This window comes from Heterocephalus glaber, unplaced genomic scaffold, assembly GCF_053883595.1.
Source record: "Heterocephalus glaber isolate CG9 unplaced genomic scaffold, H.glaber_assembly_v1.0 deba00001066, whole genome shotgun sequence".
NCBI lineage: Eukaryota > Metazoa > Chordata > Mammalia > Rodentia > Bathyergidae > Heterocephalus > Heterocephalus glaber.
In genome coordinates, this window is record NW_028258186.1 from 790,335 (window position 1) to 805,165 (window position 14,831).

General features: G+C 44.4%; 1 protein-coding gene across 12 annotated transcripts in view; it reads left to right on the top strand.

Moving 5' to 3' along the window:
* Window positions 1-252: 252 nt before the first annotated feature.
* The window catches only part of Mtmr1 (myotubularin related protein 1), a 70,165-nt gene continuing 55,586 nt past the window's right edge, over window positions 253-14,831 (top strand). For 8 of the 12 annotated variants that reach the window (XM_087209768.1, XM_013069027.3, XM_021251649.2 and 5 more), the window contains exons 1-2: window positions 253-530; window positions 6,835-6,940. In XM_087209768.1, coding sequence (XP_087065894.1) covers window positions 367-530; window positions 6,835-6,940 — 270 coding nt within the window. In that variant the 5' untranslated portion in view covers window positions 253-366. The remainder of the gene's footprint in view (window positions 531-6,834; window positions 6,941-14,831) is intronic. The other 4 variants (XM_004874122.4, XM_087209774.1, XM_004874121.3 and 1 more) reach the window with 1 other exon arrangement.

Below are 14,831 nucleotides of genomic sequence, written 5' to 3' on the forward strand. Positions count from 1 at the left end.
GTTTGACTATGTCAAGCACGTCATGCATAGTCCCTTGGAAGACTCTGAAGCCCAGGCCCTGCTACGTGCCCAGGTCGCTGGACCAGCGTGTCCCAGCTCCCAAATCTTGGGATGCTGGGGGCGGTGTCAGGTGGGGCCTGGGCGGGGCCTGGGGCAAATGAGGCTCCCGCCCCAGCACCGCCCTCCCTGCCCCAACCCCACTCTCCCCCCCATCCCCCGCGCGCGGCCTTGTGGGTAACTCGGGGCAGCCAGGTGACAGCTAATGGCGGCGGCCGCCTGAGGCAGCGACGGGCGGGCGGAGGCGCGTGGCGGAAGCTTCCGGCCGCCGCTCTCCTCCCGGCTGCGGCTCCCTGGCGGCGGCGCACCATGGACAGGCCGGTGGCGGCCGCGGCGGCGGCGGCGGCGGCCGGCGGCGAGGGCCCCGGGGGCCCGGGCCTGGGCCTGGGGTCGGCGAGCGGCAGGAGGCCTCCTCGTGCCGCGGGGAGCGCCGCCGCCGGCTCCCGGCAGCCCAACGTGGAGACCCTGGACAGGTAAGCGGGGCCGGACCGCCACGGCCTCCCACGACCCGGCTCGCGGGCCCCACGCGCCGCCACCCCCGGTCCCCTCCCCGCCCCCGACATCCGGTTCCCCAGCTGGCGCTGCTGCCCCGACCGACCTGCCCTGGGCTGTGCACCTGACTTCCGCCTCGCGTGCAGCTGTCAAACCGCTTCCTCGGTGCCTTCCCATGCTCTGAGGCAACCCCTCGGCCGGGCCTCCAGTGCCCCGAGGGGCAGCTTCACCCGGGCTCTTCTCGTTCAGCCTCCCCTTGCCTCGTGTGGCCCGAAGACCTGCATCCCGAGGAGGCTGCTTGAGGGTGTTTGGTGGTGAGGGAGGGGCGGGGACGGGGGACCAGACTCCATAGGGCTGGGAGCTGGTGCAGATGGAGGCACAGATGCCCTGATTCGAAAAATCAGGAAGAAAGACTTTGAAATTGTGCTGGAGGCAAGAGTACAGAATCATTTACTTTCAGTTCTTCACACTTTGAAGGGACCGCTTCATTGTTTCCTTAAACACCTGACCCTACTGCTTCTGAGACAGTTGCAGAACAAAAGAAATCAGAGGCAAAAAATGGCTGTGTCCAACGGGGAAGGTGCACCCCATGCTCTGAGGACAAGGGATGGCTTATCCTGTCCCCACATCCTGGCCACTTCCCCAACGTTGGAATGCACTCAGGCAACAGACACTGTTGTGATGGAGCTCAGGGAGTTTCAGATGTTCATTCCTGCCTGTCTTAGTCATACCAGTGTCCCCAAGTTTTTTGGGTTTCCAAAGGCATGGGAACAAGAAACACTCCCTTACTTTTCCAGCCCAGTGTAATTACAGTGTATATTTTAGTCCTTTAATCTCTCGATAGGCCAGTTTCACTGAAAAGGAATCACAGTTGATACAGCACTTGGCACAGTGGACTTCACTCATCTGTAGATACTCAGCAGTGTCTGAGGCCTTGGCAAGTCAGAATAGAACAAGATGGCTTTTGCTCTCTGCTACTATTTTGTGGTGGATACAAACAAGCCAACAACTGAAGTTGATTGTGTGAAGTGTTAGGCTAGAGGTGAACACAGTTTACTCGGGATGGTGTGTATGGCTGAATCATCTAAGGAGCTGAAAAAAACCTGAGTAGATCACCCCAAGTAGTGCCCCATATTCTGGTTTCCTTCAGCTTTTTAAAAATTACAAGTGGCCCCACTCCTAAGGATTCTCATTCAGGAGGCTCAGGGGAGACCCAAGGATGAGTAGTTTTAAAAGCCCTACAGCCTTAGTAGTGATCACTGTACCTGGAGGTAGGGACCTTGATTTATATTGTGGTGCTGGGAGTTTGGGTAGTTCAAGGAGTGAGGGGCTTGTGAAGAAGCTTGGCATTTGAACTGAGTGGTGAAAATGAATAGAAGTTAGGGGCTTGCAGTAGGGTGGGCTTTTGGGCCGTGAGTGGGGAACATGCTGACCTATGCGCGCAGTAGGGGACTGGTAAGAGAGAAGGCCTCTTATCTGGGACAGCAGCTGTCCCAGGGAATTGTGCCATAGTCTGAGCAGGGACTGCTCAGGGTGTGGTTCTGTGAAACCTGTATCACAGTCATCTCCATTGCAATGCAGATTCTTGGATCCCACCCTAAATCTAATCCTTCCACCTCTGGGGTGGAGCCCAGAAATCTGCATTTTTAACACGCCCCTTAGCTACCAGCAGGGTGGGCCGCATAGGTTAGTCCTGGTTTACTTGTTGGGCCAATGTTACTGTTAACCACATCATCCTTCAACGCTCAGTTTGGTCCTGGTTTGGATGAGAAAGGATCTGGTTGCCCCAGCTCTGAGCACCATGGAAGGCTTTCAGTCATGAGACTTTCTAGAACCATTGTTCCGCAGGAGTGTGGCACATGCGCAGAGGCAGAGAGTGTGGTCAATAGGCTATCAAAAGGCAGGGCCGGGGATTTAGCTCAGTGGTGCCACTGCCTGCCTTGCAAGTGCAAGGTCCTGAGCTCCATCCCCGGTCCTAAAGGGCTTCATCACTTGTGCATTCATTCTGCAAATAGGAGCGCCCACTCTGTTGCAGGTATTCCACTGAGCTTGAGGGCACAGGAGGGAGCAAACACAAATCTTTGCTCTTGGCGAGAGTGTGTTTCACAGCAGGAAGACAGGAAACAAGTGCAGGATGTTGTCTGGTAGGTGATGGTAAGTGCGAGGGAAAAACCAGGTGAAGTGAGAAGTGGATGGGAAGTGCTGGGCATCTGTGCTTTGGGCAGCAGTTTCAAGTTTGGGTAAGATGACCAGGAAAAGCCTGGAAAGGTGACATTTGAGGAATGCCCTGAAGGAGGTGAGGGATCCAGCTGTGCAGGTATCTGAGACAATAACATTCCAGGCAAGGCCTGGGCAAAGGCCCTGGGGTGCTAGTGTGAGGGAATTGTTCACAGATCACCAAGGAGATTAAGTGTCAGTAGTGAGGAGGGCACAAAGGAGAGGAGTAAGAGATGATGAAGTCAGAGAGGTCACAGAGGCCCTGTGAGGTGGAGAGCCTTGGAGGCCAAAGGGAGCCATTGAGGACTTTGGAGCAGAGGAGTAGCGTAATGTGATACAGATTTCAGTAGGCTCTCATAGTGCTGTGTGGGCAGGGGAGACCACTATAATAGGCCAGGTAAGAGAAGGATGGTTTAGCCTGGAAAGATGGAGTGGAGGAGAGAACACGTGGTGAGATTCTAGATCTAATTTGAGGAAGACCTGCAGGGTCAAGGCAGCAGGGTTTGCTGAAGACTGGTTGTGGGTGTGAGAGAAGAGTCAAGGAGGATTCCAAGGTATTTAGCTGTGGGAAAGAGTGTTGCTGAGATGGACCAGTCTCTAAGTGGAGTGGAGTTAGGGAATGGGCTCTTGGCTTTGGCACCTCAACTGTGAGCCGCCATTCTGTGTGCCCAAGCGGCTGTCAGAGAGGTGGTCAGGTGCGATGTCTGGCTGGAGACCTAGCTCTTAGGAGGGTCTTTGGTGAGTCTTTGGCATCTCCATGGGCTTTGGCTTATGAGGTGGGAGGAGGGCACAGAAGGCTGACGGGGCTCTGGCAAAGGGGCCCGGACTCAGAATGGGGCAGGAGGACGGGTGAGGCCTGGAAGCGTTTAGCTGTGAGGGCTGTGGGCCTGGGGGTTGGGAGAGACCAGGTTAGAGAGCAGAGCTGGGTGCCTCCGGCCTGCAAGTGGTTGTTGATGCCAGGAGTGCAGAGGGCACGTGCACAGGCAGAGAGGAGGGGGCCTGGGGCACGTGGCCTCCATCCCAGTTGTGCCGTCCCCTCCAGCTCCTGTACGCCCTTTGCTTGGCAGTGGGCCTGGCTCTGTAGGTCAGGGGACCCCCACTCCTCTTCCCAGTAATCTGCTTCCCTGCCGTCCTGTGAGAGGACGTGGCTGCTGACAGGAGCAGGACCCCAACCCAGGCCTCCTGTCTGCTTGCTCATGGTACCACTCTGAACAGCACTGGCCAGGACACCTCTGGTTGCAGGCAGTGACAAAATCCCAACTCAGTTGAGGGGAAGACACAGAGAAGTGTTGGTTCCCGGATCGGCCCCGGATCGGCCCCGGATGGGCCCCAGATCGGGAGAGATGGCCGTGGGGACTGCTGGGGCCGGCGTCACAACAGCATCGCATTGCCAGTGCTTGCTCTCTCTGGCTTTTCATCTGCGCGGGCCCTTGAGGGGGTGGGAGGATGGGCTGCGGTAACTCTGGGAGGTGCGCACAGCTCGGGACCAAGAGGAAACCTGGGAAACACCTCTGAGTGGGAGGAGGAAGGGGCCCGCCCATAGAATCCCACCACATGGGGGCGGGGTGCAGTACCCTAAAGAAGAGAGACAGAAGTGTCCTTATCAGAAGGGAGGCAGGCTGGGCAGATGGTAGCAACAGCTCACTCTTGGTCAGCAGTTGGTTCCAGCAGTTTTTTTTCCTGTATTAACTATCATGGACCCTGCTGACAAAGAAAAAAGCACCATGACTAGAAAAGTAGGAGATAAGCTGGCAATAAAGGTCACACCTTGTGCTCGCTTAGGCAGCACATATGCTAAAGGTGTGAACCTTTAAAAAGGAAATCCCTCTCCTTTCCCTCCTCCCTCTTAGTTAGAAACTGGCTAGTGATTGTCATAGATTCTGGGCCTATCATAGGAATGTCTGCCCATTCAAGGAGGGTTTTTGCTTATGTTTTCAACCACACGGATGACCACTGGGCTGTCTTCATCAGAAACTACAATTTATTTTTTTCCATTTTTTCCTTCTATTTTTCTTTTCCTTGTCCCTTCTTTCCTTACCCCCTCCCCCTCCCTTGTCCCTCTTCTCATTTGAACATTTTATTCTCATTTCCCAATATCTGTTATACATTTTGGTCCTTATTTCCACTTTCAGTTTCTCACATCAGACAATGCACTATTTACACATGTGTGTCCAATTTATTTCACTTAAGGGTATGGTTTCGAGGTGCATCCATTTAGCTAGAAATGTCTCAAGTTTATCCTTCTTTACAGCAGAGTAGTACTCCATTGTATATAAAAAAGCCACATCTTCTTTATCCATTTGTCAGTTCATGGGCATTTGGGCTGTTTCCAAATTTAGCTATTACAAACTGTGCCACTATAAACATGGGTGCACATATATCACCATGGTATGATTCTTTTAATTCTTTGGGGAAGATCCTCAGCAGGGGAATAGCTGGGTTAAATGGGACCTCTAGTCCTAATTTGAGGTATCTCCATACTGATTTCCACAGTGGTTGCACCAGTCTACACTCCCACCAACCGTGGAGAAGTGTTCCTTTTTCCCCACAGCCCTGCTAGCATTTTTTCTTGATTTCTTGATGATAGCTGTTCTTTCTGGAGTGAGAGGGAATTTCAGCATTGTTTTAATTTGCATCTTTCAAATGACCAGTGTTGTTGAACTTTTTTTGTTTGTTTTTGGTAGTGGGGATCAAACTCAGGACCTTGTGCTTGCCAGGCAGGCACAGTGCCACTGAGCTACATCCCCAGCCCCATTTTTTCATATATTTATTTGCCATTTCTACTTCTCCATCTGAGAAGTGTCTGTTCATTTCAGATGCCCATTTTTGGAGTGGGTATTAAATTTGGGAGGTCTGACTTTTTGGAGTTCTTTATATAGAGACTACAATTAGATCACTAGTACAGAACCTCACTTTTCTTTATTTTACTATGTAGGTTATTTCATATATTTCCTGGAGATTCCAGGTGTTGCTTTCCTTCAAGCTTCAAGTATATGAGTGTGGTTGAACTAGTGATATGGTTTTAAAAGATCTGAAACATTTTTTACATTGAAAACTACCTGCACAGTAAATTTTCCTGAGTGTCTTTACCCACTTTGCTTGATTTCTTCAGTGTTTCTGCAAATTGTGGAGGAACCCAATTCCCTGGGGCCATTTTCATTTCTCTCTTGCCTAGTTTGCTTCTGTGGTCCTTTAGGAGAGGTGAGCGCAGCCCAACTACTCAGCAGTCAGGGACCTTGTACAAAGCTGAGGCTGAGTTTTCTCATCTGTCCAGTGGGTCGCTGAGGCTGGGCTAGACTCTTTGTGTGGGAATGCTTGGGAATTTCTGGGCACTGTGGAAGTGCAAGACGCCATTGCTGTGTGCTGTTGTCCTTTCATAGAAGGTGGGTCACAGCTTCAGCGGGCTGGCTTTAGCTCAGTGAGCCTGGCACTATTGTGCCTTGCCACCTCTGTGCCTCCATTTTTTCATGTCAAAAGCACGTTGGCCAGCCCCTGATCTGCCTTCTTGTCACACCATGGTTACTGGAAGAACCTTTTCTAAGTTGTCAAAGCCCTCGCAGAAATGGAGGTAGCATTATTACTATACACAGTAATGCCATTTTCCTACTCTGCTCTTCATGAAGTCATAGTCAGCTCTGCTCCATTTAGAGTCTTAGGTTCACTCAAAAGTACACTGTTTTCCACATCTCAAATGCAAGCGTGAAATTGAATGTTTGGGAAAAACATGCTGTAAGATAAATGTTTCACTTTAGAATTAATTTTCTATTAAGAATCTTCCATTTAATTGTGATTGAATAAAATTCCATTAAATATTAGAGAATGGCACACTTAACCAACACCTAGAATTTTTAAACTTTTTAAAAAATTGTTTTCATTTAAAATTAAACAGAAATCTAATCTTCCTAATTTTCAGTCAATATTTCCATTTTTATATTAAATGTAAAGGTAACCAAATAGTTTAATAAAAGTTCATTCATCTAAACAGTGTATATGTTCCTATTCAGTTCTTATTTTTCTCACCAGGAGTCTATATTTTAAAAAATTCATTAATCACACTGTTTCTTTTAGTCCTACAGGGTCACATGTTGAATGGTGCAAACAGCTTATAGCTGCTACAATTTCTAGTCAGATTTCAGGTTCAGTGACATCAGAGAATGTGTCCAGAGATTACAAGGTAAGTGACATCGAGTGTTTAATTCATTTTCAGTATATTAAGCAGCCAAGAAGCTTTGCAGTTTTAATTCAAGGGAGCCTCTGGCCCATTGATGTTTAACTGCCATTTGCTTGGGAAAGAAGACATTGTTTGATCTTAAATTTCGAAGAGAAATTTTACCGGTATCCAGTATATTTGGCCATAGTTTTGTAATTAAAAAGACAAAAAAACTGTCTTTAGATTACGATCATTCTTTTAAAATTCTGATTCCATTTTATTATATGAAATGCACAGCTCAGTCAGGTGTCACATGCCTATAATCCCAGCCACTGAGGCAGGAGGATCTCAAGTTTGAAGCCAGCCTGGACTATATAATGTGACTCTATCTCAAAAAAAAAAAAAAAAAGAAGAAGAAGTATATATTTTCTTTTAAAATATTCTGTATTTCAGAAAAAAAAAAACAAAACATTCCTTTTTTTTTTTTTTTTTTTTGTCCAGGGATCGAACTCAGGACCTTGTGCTTGCAAGGCAGGCGTGATGCCACTAGGCTAAATCCCCGGCACTAAAAAAAAAAAAACAACATTCTTGATGTACAATATCTCTCTAACTTCACAATTTGTTTTTGTGTTTAGGCATTACCTGTGAGTATTCAGCATTATCATGTGATACTAGAGTGTAGAAACACTTGTAGAATTGAAGAATATTATATAGACAGCCTCCTCTTCTAGTCATTACTGAAGTGAAAAAATCTCTTATTTATTTTAAAAATTGTATCCTTGCTTGTTTTAACATTAAGAGTGATAATGCTCCTTGTTGGCAGAGATTGGTGCTATTTCACTCACCACTGGTTTCCCAGCACAGTCCTAGAATATCATAGGTGCTCAACAGTTGCTTATTAAGTCAGTTAATAAGCGCGCAAAAAGTCCCTTGCTCCATCTTGTTCAGGCTAAAGACTGACTCTGTTTTATTGTTCAAAGACTATTACAGGTACACTAAATGAAGCCATGTTTACATTTCAGTTATGGTGTTTGCTGGAATGGAGGTTCTAGTTTCTTGTAGGTATTTCTGTCTGCTAGGACCATAAGACGACTGGTTTTTCACAAGCATGTGTAGAATATTTTTGGTATCCTGGACTACCATCAGTTAACAGTCTCTCAGAATCATGGTCCTTGGCAGACATTAAATCTCACAAATAGCTCCAGAACTGCAGTGAAGGTCCTAATTAATTCTCAAGAGCTGCTCCTTGTGGAGGGGTTTTAGTCACAGTTTCTCCACAGCTCATAAAGGAGCAAGCACAGAAACCGACTCGAGAGGCCATGCCTTTGAGATTTAGCTGTGGAGCTAGCTGTCCCTTGCTTCTCTAGCCAGCAGATGCTGTTGCTTATGCCTGCCACAGGCGTGTAGCTGTGGATGAGTGGAAACTGGATCATCTGCCAACTAGAAGAGTATCCTCTGTTACCTGGTTCTCATGTTTGCCCTCAAAGGAACAGCTGGGGCTCCTTGTCTTCATACTCTTCCCGGGCAAACACACTCCCTTCCTGCTGGGAGAATTCACTGCATCATGAATGCCTGGGTGGCTGGCCACTTGTCCCATTTGTTGCTCTCACTTACCTGAGGAACTGCCCATCGAAGGGGAGGCTGAGGGACACGGAGGAGTAGAAGATAGCTCTGGGCCCTTGGGGTGATTTTCCTCATGGCCATCTGTGAGGGAACTGTAATGGTTGCAGTATGGTTGGATGGCTGTGAGTGTTGTGTGGCTTCTGTGGGAGATTGAATGCTGACTGCGTGGCTAGCTTTCTAACCTTTACATTAACAGAGCAGACCAAATCTGTACTTTAACATGAGGCAACCAAGTTTTATCAATTTTAGTCCATTTACAAATTTTGTGTAGCAGAATTAGCTCATGTCAGAATGGTTTAACAGATGGTATTCAGAAAAAATAAGGCTTTTCTATACTTTGGAAGTTAAAATTTAAATCTCTATATGTGATAATAGCTAAAGCCTTTGAATTATTATAGGAGGGGATGTTTTATAACTGTCTGTGTTATATTTTCTCTCTAGCCAAATCTGCAAAGTTGGCACTCAATTTATAATTTGGGAGCTGTTATGCTTTCTTCAAAGAGATTTCTTTAAATAATAAAAGCACGCCGAATATAGGGGCATAAGTCTGTAATCCCACCTACTCCAGAGGCTGAGGCGGGAGGATCACAAGTTTGAGGCCAGTCTGAGCAACTTAGTGAGACCCTGTCTTAAAATAAAATTTTAAAAAGGGTTAAGTATGTGTCTTAGTGGTAGGAGCGATTGCCTAACATGTGTGAGGCCTGGGGTTCAAAAATAGATAAATAGATAGCATAAAATATTTCTAAAACACAGGATAGTTGTACATGCTCCTTATAAATAAAGTAATTTTTAAAGCTGAGCTCCAAGACCCTTTCTGGCATGTGAGCTAGTGCATGAGTTTGGTCCTGAAGGTCCAGATATAGTCCCTTGAGGATCTAAGTTGCAGACATTAGTTGTTAATATTTGAAACTATCTATTATGTAAATATATCTTATTTGAAATATACATTTAGTTTGGGGGTTAAATTATAAGTTAAACTCAAGTCAAATGGAAACAGCTGTTTATATAGAACAGATTACTTGCATCTTGAAATTCTGGTTGTCTTGTGAGTTGTTGGCTGCTGAGAGTGGTTTTATATCATCATCATCATTCTCATCATTCTCTAGCACAAATGAGGCTCACTGGTTTTATAATACTTTTTGACATGTCATCCATTTAAGCCTTAAAATCACCCATGAAGTAGTTATTACTGTTATCATCATTTATCCGATGAGGAAATGGAGGCCTAATTGCTTAGGATTAGACAGTTAAACTTGGGACTTGAACCCAGATCACCCCGTTGAAAAGCTAGTGATTTTAAATGTTATGCCTCCTGTCTACTGTTTTTAAAAATTTGTCTTCCTGCACCAATGCTTCCTGGCCTGGCTCTGAAAATACAGTTTCTTTGCCCTTATCCTATCTTAGCCAATCATAATATCCGAGGAAAGAAAATAATTGTCTTATATATTTTTTGTGCAAAACCTGAAAACTTAGGCTTCCTAAGTTTATGTCTGTTTAAATTGGTGATGGGACCAAACATGTCTGGTTCATTACTACAGCCCTGAATAATAAGCATCTCATGTTAGGTATTGAGAACAGTTATTCCAGTTATTCTTTTTTTTTCTTTTTTTTGTACCGGGGATTGAACTTGGGACCTTGTGCTTGCCAGGCAGACGGTGGAACCACTGAGCTAAATCCCTGGCCCTAGTTATTTATTCTCTGTTTGTATCATAAGTTGTCACTCAAGGTCAGGTTACTCAAAATGTGGTAATAATATCACTGGTATTGTAGGAGATGAGTTTGGATGGTATATTCATGGACATATTTTAATAGGTTTTTTTTTTTTTGAGACAGGGTCTCGTTCTGTAATTCAGGCTGGCCTTGAACTCACTGTGTACCCCAGGAACTCACTGTGTAGCCCAGGCTGTCCTTAAACTTGTGGTAATCCTCCTACCTCAGCCTCCTGAGTGCTAGGATGACAGGTGTGTGCCACCATGCTTGGCAATAGTTATCTAATTATTTTATTGTGAATTAGAAAACTAGCACATCAAGCTTCTGATTTAATGGATGTTATTGCTTAGAGCAGACAAAGTATATAAAAGAAGTGAATTTTAAATCAGTATAAAGACAAATATTAATGTTAGTACAAGTGATATCCAGATATAGCAAGCCAAACTTGTAGTGGTAGTATTGTGAAATGACAGAAGTTTGGCAAACATTGTCCCATCTGAAAGAGTAGGGAATTGTTATGTTGAATCGTGGGTCAACTAAATTAATAAATGCATTCTTTAATACCAAGTCATCCTGACAAATTGCCAGATAATTAAGGCTACTAAGAGAAATGTAATAAACTGTTTTCCTTACCTCCCCAACTGCCATCTCAGTTGCTTTCATTTTTTTTTATTAGGCTAACAGTAAAAAAAAAAAAGAAAGAAAAAGTCTCCCTCAAACTTGTCAAAAAAAATTAAGAACAAGATGTGAAAGTAATCATCCACGGATTAGGTGAAAAAATACCATTACAGTGGATGCCTGAGTTATGACCAGCCTGACGTTACAAACAATTTAGGTTCCAACTGGAATTTTAGTTTTAACTTACGACCAAAGTCTTGAGTTATGACCTGAATGCTGGCCACTTGTGCTTCCAGAGGGTCTCAGATACAGATTTAACCCTTAAAAGAGTCCTGGAAGGAACATTACAACATCCTTTCCTGTGTGGGACACAGATCTGCCTGTGTACAGGAGAGAGACTTTGAAGGCTGTGTAGAGGAGCCCAAGCCTTCAGTTGACCAACTTGAGTTACAACCAGCCCTTGGGAACAAATTGAGTTCGTAAGTCAAGGGTTCACTGTACAAATTGTAATGAAACATTTCTAAGAACTATTAGTAGAAATGACACAGTCGATCACAGTTTCCATTGTTTGAAAAGTAGAATTAGGTCAGAAAGAGGGAGCCTGATGGAGTAGTACAAACAGTACTGGTTGGCTTTGTGACCTTGTATAATCTCTGTGGACAGTTTCCTTATCTGTAAGGATAAAAGCATTTGGGTTAGAGTATAAGCTTCTAAATGCTTTTGTTTCTAGAACATTCTTCAGTTATGTTCCGTCCATAGGATCCAGTTTTTGCCAGCCTTACGGAGATTAGGACACTGGTTTTAATGTAACCATCTTGCTTCTCTGGCTCTGTCATTATTGTCATCATCTTTCTGTTCCTCAGTATCCCTCCCATCCTCCCATTACCCATGCACACACATGCTAGATCTCTTCCCTAAACATTCTGAAGCAAAAGGACAAAATGGGGAAAGTGCTACACAAAGTTTAATCATTGAACAGGACAGTATAGTAATTAAATTCTGTATCCTCAACAAAAATTTCCAGAAGGGTTTTGGAGGGAAGGGGCGACAGTGTATGGGAAAGGCTTCAGTACGCTTAACTTCTTGGTTAATATTTCTTAAATTGAGTATTACCCCCCCACACTTTCCCCTCCCTCTCCACTTTCTCCTTTTCTCCTTCTCTCCCTTTCTCTCTCTCTCTCCCTTCCTCCTCAAACTGGGGGCCTTGCCTTGGCAGGCAAGTGTTCTACCATTGAGCTACATTCCCAGTCCCAAGAAGGATCTCTTTAAAATGTCAAGGCTTCTGCTTCCAGAAAGATGGAGCAGTTGTACTTTCTCTTATTCTTCATACTATGTACAGCTAAAACCCTTGGACATTATCTATAAAATAAACATAAGAGCAATCTGAAACAAAGAGAGCTGAAGGCAGATTGGTTAAGGACCTCAGAACCCAAGGAAAGACATCATGCTCAGTGCACTGGGTTTTGTATTTGCCAGATATATCTGAGACTCATTGCTGAAGAAGCCAGTGACTCAGAAATGTCAATAGGTACAGAGAAGAAAAAGCTACTCTGTAGCTAGAAGACCAGGAAAGGAGCTGCTTCACAAGAAGAAAACTTTTACACACAGACCACCTTATTCCAGACAAATGCCAAATGCCACAGAAACACCAGGTCCACTAGCAAAGCCAGTTGGGGAGCCCACAGTTCCACTCCTGGCAGGCTGTAAGGAGGCACACCAACTCACTTTGGGGATAATATATGAGGTTGCCTAGTGGAGAGCCAGGACTTTTATTATTATTTGTTGATAAGGAGGTTACCCCCCTCCAGTTCAGTGCCACTGAAGGCCATGTGGGGCTATAGTAATGAGGCATCTTTTCCCCTCTCACCCAGAGAGAATTCTATGGAAGTCTAGCTAGGAGCTGTAACTCATGCCTTTGCTTAGCAGTAACAAAGAAGCTTCTACCTTCTGATGTCAATGAAGGCTGAGTCTAGACTTCTACCTGGCAATAATAAAGCAGTATCAGAGAAAGCTAGCCAAGTCAGAAGGTTTAAATATGACCCATAGTCTCAGATATAATCCCCAAATGACCTGATTTCAATTGAAAAATCATTTGTCATAATATGAATAGAGATCTCAGAGTGAATGAAAAAAAGAATCATTGTGGGCTGGAGATGTAGCTCAGTGGTAGACTGCTTGCCTAGCATACTCAATGCCATGGATTCTATCCCCAGCATGCACATACGCACACGCACACACAAACACAACAGGTGCCAAAACTATGATGCACGAGAGAATTATGTGCAAAAGATTTTAAAGCCATCAGTAATCAATTACAAATATGCTTGAAATAATTTAAAAAACTGAAAGAAAATTTTTTTAAAATTTCAGCAAAGAAATATGAGCTAAAGAAGAACCAAGGGGAAATTTTAAAACTAGAAAATACAGTAACCAAAATAAATTCAGTGTAAGGGTTCAGCAGCAGAGTAAAGTGGATAGAGAAAAGAATTTGTGGACTTGAAAATAGAGCAACAAATTATCCATTTTGAATGAAAGAGAAATGAATGGTTCTAGGACCTGTGGGGCTATAAGAAAAAAATCAAACATTTGTGTCATCCAAGTCCCGAAGGAGAAAAAGGGTCTTGAAGGACCTGAAAAGTACTTGAAGAAATAATGGCTAAAAATTTCCCAAATTTGGCAAAAGAAGCCTACAGATTCAAGAAACTGAGTTACCTCAAATAAGAGAAACTCTCCCCAAAAAATCCAAACCAAGATATACATCATAGTCAAACATCTGAGAAATACAAAAGAAGAAATCTTGAAAGTAGTAAGAGAAATACCTTCCCTGTAAGGAATTTTTTTGTTTTTTGAGACATTGTATATTTCAGGCTGGCTTTGAACTCACTTTGTAGCCCAGACTGGCCTTAAACTCAGCGATCCTCCTGCCTCAGCCTCCTGAGTACTGCGATTATAGGTGTGCACTGCTATGCCCAGTGTCTATAGGGAAAATTAATTCTTTTTTTTTTTTTTGGTACTGGGGATCGAACTCAGGACCTTGCACTTGTGAGGCAGGCACCAGAACCACTGAGCTAAATCCCTGGCCCCGGGAAAATTAATACTTTAAAAAAATTTTTTTTTTAATTATTTTTTTTTTTGGTACCGGGGATCGAACTCGGGTCCTTGCGCATGCGCAGAAGGTGGTGAAACCCACTGAGCTAAATCCCCAGCCCCTCTTTTTTTTTTAATTTTTGAGAGAGAGTCTTGCTTGTATTTCAGGCTGGCCGTGAACTCACTATGTAGCCCAGGCTGGCCTGGAACTCACAGTGATCCTCCTGCTTCAGCCTCCGGGAAAATTAATTCTTTTTTTTTCTTTTTGGTTCTGGGGATCGAACTCGGGACCTTGCGGTTGTGAGGGAGGCAGCAGAACCACTGAGCTAAATCCTGGGCCCAGGAAAAATTAATTCTAATGGCAGTGAATTTATCAGAAACCATGAAGTCAGAAGGAAGGGGCACATTTTTTCAAGTGCTGAAAGAAAAACTGCTAACAATGAAAATATGCTTCTGGGTGAAATCATTTTCAGGAAATTTGAAGGAAAATTAAGAGAATTTGTTACCAGCCTACTTATCTCATAAGAATGGCTAGCGCCCTGCTTCCCGTTCACACTCTTACCTTTTCCAAAATAGACATGTGTTCACCTCTGAGATAATCCAGTCTCTGGTGATAAAATGTAGAATCTGCATTTGCACATAATTCAAACAGCACAAGAAGTGCTGTTCAGGTTGTGCTTACTATTGTCATTGTAACCTACACTGTGAATTATATTGCACCTCTTTTGTTGTGTATTGTCATTGTTGATTTATTAATATGGTTGTCTTGATATGGGTAGTTTATTTGATCAGTGAATACATCAGGTGATAATAAAAGTGTTACATCATTTGGATAATGAAAAAAAAAAAAGAATGGCTAGTGCAAGTTCTCTGAATG